Source organism: Fukomys damarensis, unplaced genomic scaffold (genome assembly GCF_012274545.1).
Source record: "Fukomys damarensis isolate Sample0158 unplaced genomic scaffold, DMR_v1.0_HiC HiC_scaffold_12, whole genome shotgun sequence".
In the NCBI taxonomy this organism is placed as follows: Eukaryota; Metazoa; Chordata; class Mammalia; order Rodentia; family Bathyergidae; genus Fukomys; species Fukomys damarensis.
The window spans coordinates 7,328,081-7,333,874 of record NW_022900924.1 but is presented as its reverse complement, the minus strand read 5'-3'; the positions used below and the strand labels follow the sequence as shown (position 1 = coordinate 7,333,874).

Below are 5,794 nucleotides of genomic sequence, written 5' to 3'. Positions count from 1 at the left end.
AAAAAAAAAAAAAAAAAAAAAAAAAATCTATATGCTAATCTCAGAGGAAGAAAAAGCTAGTCATTGCTGCACAGCTGACAGATGGAGGGAACAAGTTAAACTGTCATGAGAAACAGCAGTTCTGTGAGAAAATCTCTCTCCACATTTCTGCGGAGTTCTGGAAACATCAACCAATAGGCGGAGAGCAGAGCAAGACCACAGAGACACTTACAGAGCCTGTTTATTGCATAACTAGCAGGCACAGATTCCAAAACAAGTTTACAACATGTGAAGTGTCCAATAATTACAAGAACACGATGTACAATAAAAATGAGAAATAAGTACAGAATGATGAGTGACACACATGAAACACTTGAGTAAAAGGCATCTCATTTTTCCTATGCAGCATCTTCTTTTGTAAGAACAAGGGTTATCTTCAACTAGGACAAGGAAGAAAAGAAAATGGGCCATCAGGAAGCTTACAGGGGCTGCTGAGGATAAAAACATGCAGCTTCACTCTCGAGTCTACGACTCATGGCACCTGAGGACTGGGAAGCAGCTCCCGAGTTGTGCGTTTCAAGTTCCAATCTCATGAAATGCTGTCCTTGATCTTTGGGCCCAATGCATTGTTCTTTGGCAAGGAAGAACCATCTGTGTTCTAAGTGGAAGATGAGCTCGGTGCCAAGGAGCTCAGGGGCAGAGCTGCTTCCTCCTGTTTAGCCAGGTGCCAGCTCATAAAGTGCACCTCTGTCCCGTCAGTTTCGTGGAAGGGGTAAAACACGACAGGCTGCAGATGCGGCTTGTGCAAGGCCATGGGATCCACGTGCAAAAGGGGCTGCAACAAGCATACAATGTGCGACCTGCCAACAGGAGCAGAGAACTCGGACACCAGCTCTCGGCCCAGGCTATGGAAATGTGCAGAACACGTGGCCCTCCCACTGCCTGCTGCCCCACCTGGGAACTCCTGTCTGACTTTGGCACTGCAGGTTCACCAGGCAAACTCTTCTGTGATGTTCTCACGGCTATAAACACTTTGTTAGTCCCTACATTCCTTGACGTCATCTAGGGGCATAAAGACAATGTCCTCTGCTGCAGGCACTTGGGTGTACTGCTGATGACTCACTTCCCAGAGCCTCTGTGGTCTGTCCTCCCTGGGCAGCCAGGGCATGGCTCAGTATCACCACTGGGCCTTTCCCAAGGACCCTGACAGAGGGGCAGGTGTTTGCAAGGGAGAGGAGGGACGGTTGAGTCCATGGAGCATGCAGACAAAGCTGGCAGGCAGTGGTTGAGCTTACGGTAGGAGGCCCTTTCTAGAAGGTGTCTCCTGAGCATCCACTGATGCAGCACTTAGGGCTGTGTGAACGTGTCAGTGGCAGAGTCTGTTGGATATGTGACCCTTGTCCCGTGCTCCTCAAAGTGCAGTAAGTCAGAGCAGGCACGCACCGTGACCTAGGAAAGCCAGCACCACGGTGGTGCTGTGTCAATGACAGCGTGTGATCAATGTGTAAACGTGTTCATCAGTCAAGGCTGTGCAGACAGAGGCTTGGTCAGCACATGGGGAGGTGACCTGAACTTTGATCATTTTGACTTCTTCACCAACGACTCTGGGGGACAGAATGTATGGGTAAAAAGAGGGCCAATGGCAGTTTAACAGAGGGTAGATGGCAGCCTGCCAGGTCCCACTCAGGGGTGAATGCAGTACAGCTGGGGAGGTGAGGCCCTCCTGCCGCACAGTTTATAGGCCCTGCATGGGAGCTGTGAGTGGCAGCTTGGAGGTTCACAGGTCAGCCGTGCCGTTTCTGTGAACATGTCCAGAGTGGTTGCCAACATTCGTAATTAGAGGTAGCACCAAAAAAATCCAGATTTCTGGTGTCTCTTGAAACAAAAAAATCAAAGCTTTTCCACTGGAAACATGAACGGAGTGGGGAAAGTGCTGCCCTTGATGGGCGGCCAGGGCTCCCCAGCTGGGCCGCACTCGCCCCCTGCTGTGCACTGGGCTCACTTCACTTCTTAAGCGCAATGCCTGCTCCATCAGGTCCAAGACCCCTGCAAGGAGCAGCACAGGAATGTGGTCTAACAGAACAAGAAAGGGCTTCAAGCCTGGACACGTTATAGATTTCGACCTCTACTCTTTCATAGCTTTGGGAGAGCTGTGGTCAGGTGGGCACACTCTCCATGGAGTTCTTGAAAGAACTCTCATGTCTGGTTGCTAAGTACCAGCAAGGTAAGGGGGAAAAACTATCTCGGATGATTGTTTACATCTTACCTTGAAGTCCTTACAGACGACGGGACATGCGAAGCAGCTCACGTGAGGAAAGCTGTCAGTGGTTAAAGGAGTAACTGAGTTTTGGAGGAGAGGTACAATGCAATGTCAGTTCATGGCAGTGATACCTGAATGGGTGGTACAAAATCAGTTATGGCTTGTTAGACCGATGTTTCTCTTTGCCGGATGTTCTAAATGAACTGTCTGGCTTAGCGGGTAAGGCAGAGGGCTTGACAATGGGTGGCAGATGACGGGGGTGCTCCTACCCTGAACTGTGGTAAACGGGACATGATGTGGAGGGTGAATCTTTATCTGAGGAGGCTTCAAGGTGACGGTTAAATAGAAACAGAAAATCAAGATTAAAAAAAAAAACAAACAAACAGAACGTTTAACACGATAGAACAATTAGAAATGAAGCAATTCATTGTTTCCTCCAACAGAGGTTGTTACACTGCTTTTAGAAAGTGGCAAAGTCCTTTCTCTGCATACCTGCTTGGAGATACCCCAAACTTAAGAGATTTTGCAGGATGAAAAATTCACTTATTGCACAATGCTTCGTAGGGAATAGGTAATGTTGATTTTTTTTAATCCAACTCTTTCAAGAAAATGTTTTACTAAAATATCTCATTTGTAGTTTTATCCGTAGGCAGGAAGTTTTAAGGTATGGAAAAGTTTTAACAAACTTTGAGCAATGGAATTACTTCTGGGCGTATACGATCATGACTCAAACAGTCGCAGACAACACAACAGGACGTCAGAAACTAAACTTGGTAAACAGGCACAAAATAAGGCAAGTGGGTTAAATTAATAGTCAAAAATTTGTTAGAAAACATGCAAAAATAATACTGAGTTTTCTTTCAAAAAGTTTTAAATTGTCATTAAATGTTTTTGTAAAAATCTGAAGAGTTCCGGGTCTAAATTTGAAATTGGATTTTGAAAAGCCTAGAAAACACACGGGATAGCGCTGCTGCTCAGTTGTTGTTCTCTTTGGTGGTGATGGTGACCAGCTGTTTGGCAGCCTTGGCGATGTCATAGGCACACTGGATGACCTGCTGTGTGACCAGCTGGACGTCGGTGGGTGAGCCAGGGTCCCCTGGGAGGGCCTTCTTGCACTCTGACTGCAGCCGGTAGGCACTGGATGTCAGTAAACGAAGGGAAGTCCTCACCATGTCAGACTTGGGTTTCTAAACACAAAGACACAGCCATTTGTCATGGGCTACAGGGTGGACGTCCACTAGCAAGGGTCAAGCAGGCTCCTGCAAACAATTCAAGTTGTTCTGTATGGCCAGAGGCACTTTTGTTTCTCATGTTTTCAACAGAGACGCTTTAAACGTAGAGCGCTGTGCAGCCCACAGTACAAAAGATGTGGAAATGCGCTGACTCAAGGGCGAAGTACATGCATGATACTTTCAGCACTGTGTGCTATTTATTTTTGGGGTAGTCTTCAAAAATACGAACCCATGTAGGTTTTTTGTTTTGTTTTGTTTTGGTTTTGGTTTTTTGAGACAAGGTCTCACTATATAGCTCAATCCTCCTGCCCTCAGTTTCACGAGTCCTGGGATTACAGATGCATGCCACCACATCCAGCAGTAGGTTACATATTTCAGATAAAATTTTATTCTATTAATGCTTTTCCTTTTAGTATTTGACTTGTATATCCTTGTCTTGTAATTACGTTTTTTTTGAGACAGGGTCTCACTATGTAGACCAGGCATGAGCCACCTCTCCTGGCCTTTCTTTTCATAAGGAAGTCAGCATTCAGGTAGAGCAAAAACATTCCCATGGCCTATTTGACTTCATATTTAAAACTCTATGTGCTACAAAACAGTTAATACAAAGGTCATAAAGAAATTTGTTCATTTGAAAGGATCTAAGAGAGTGAGGTGGAGGTGACTTACTTTGGGGAATAATGCTGCCATTTCTGTAACAGCTACATGTATCCTCTCTGAGCAGGGGATATAACTGCAAAACATTGAAGAGATTATTTAAAGACAGTCAAACTGATTCCAAGGCAGAGAATTCTCAGAAGCCAGAAAATGTCCTGATTGCACTCTTTTAACGAAGGGGCAGAGGGGCTGCCCACCATGTATCACACATCAATAGAAGGCACAGTTACAAAGCGGGGTCACGTTTACTGTTGGCTGGGGGACGCCACAAAACAGTACACAGACATCCACACACGCCTCTTACTTCTCGTTTTCATCTCCCTAATTTCCAGAAAGACAAGAGAAACAAGGAGTTCCATGCCAAAGTCCACAGCAGTGAGAAATAAAGGCCTGAAAAAATGCCTTGAAATTATGATTGGAATCTACACATTTAATTCGTGTGTGTCATTTAACCAATGTTTAATACCTGGGTGCCATTTAACCAACAGACACTTCTAAATTCCTTTCATTCAATTATGTCGGGGAGTCTAAATCTTCACTTTGTGCAAACAGAAAACACTGAGGTCTTCTTCCCAAACTCATTCAGACACTGCTACTTCGTCGCCAAGCCACCACATGCTTGTGAGAAGATGCTACTAATGCTGTCAGCATTTTCTTTCACCCGGATGAGCTCTGAGAAAACAAGCCCGATCCGTCCTTTCAGGTCACTCGGACTTGCAGGCCCCACATGTGACACCACTTTTGGAGACTCACTTCACATGCTCTATGGCTCTGTGAGGCTGGACTATTATCACACCCATTTTCAAGTGAGAAAACTGACCCAGAGAAGAAGATAGGACCGGATCTCAAAATGTAAGAGGAGGGCCAGGGATTTAGCTCAGTGGTTCCACCGCCTGCTTCGCAAGTGCAAGGTCCCGAGTTCCATTCTCAGTACAAAAAAAAAAGTAAGAGGAGGGCTGAGCTTAAACACAGGGGCCACAGACTGGCATCTCTTTATGCAAGCCTCTTTCCCCTCGAGTGGTCACCTAGCTTCTTATGATAAGAAAGAACAGAATTAAGATAGTTTTATACAGGATTCTTATTCTTAGTACTATGACAAACAACAGATGAGGCAAGCTTCCCCTACCTTAAAAATGTTAGGTTTTCACCCAGAGGAGGGCCCAGACAGACAAAAACAGCTGGGTGGCGAGTAAGGCTCAGCAGAGCATGTGCTTAGCATGAGTAAGGCATTCAATCCCAGGACCATACAATCACGAATGGACGATGGTGTCAAGTGACATTTCTTAGATACCACACTGCTGCCCAGCCTGGGCTTAGTGTCCAGGACTCACTCACAGTGCAGTACATGGGAAAAGAGAAAAGCACTCTTGGGCTCTTTTAGCAAGTTAGGAAATACTGCTGCAAACAATGTTCCTTTGGCATGACATAAGCCATAGGGCTGTGTTTTCAATTTTTCCTTCTAAAATACTGAACCAAATGCCGTTCAACATCCATCACAGACTGAAAGCCCTCAAGGAACATTCTTTCCTCATTTTTTAAACCATGAAGTTGGATTCTGAATAAAGATTATCACAAGCAATCTCTGTACTTCATCTTTCTAAGAAATTCAGTATCAAAACTATTTTAATTCATACTGCCAAGTTTTTTTTTTTTTTTTTTTTTTTTT

General features: G+C 45.1%; 1 protein-coding gene across 12 annotated transcripts in view; it reads right to left on the bottom strand.

Annotated features, from left to right (window-relative positions):
* Positions 1 to 2,261: 2,261 nt before the first annotated feature.
* The window catches only part of Git2 (GIT ArfGAP 2), a 51,673-nt gene continuing 48,140 nt past the window's right edge, over positions 2,262 to 5,794 (bottom strand). For all 12 annotated transcript variants that reach the window (XM_033762366.1, XM_033762368.1, XM_033762367.1 and 9 more), the window contains 2 exons: positions 4,141 to 4,204; positions 2,262 to 3,426 (listed from right to left, as the gene is read on the bottom strand). In XM_033762366.1, the coding sequence (XP_033618257.1) occupies positions 3,214 to 3,426; positions 4,141 to 4,204 (277 nt within the window). In that variant the 3' untranslated portion in view covers positions 2,262 to 3,213. The remainder of the gene's footprint in view (positions 3,427 to 4,140; positions 4,205 to 5,794) is intronic.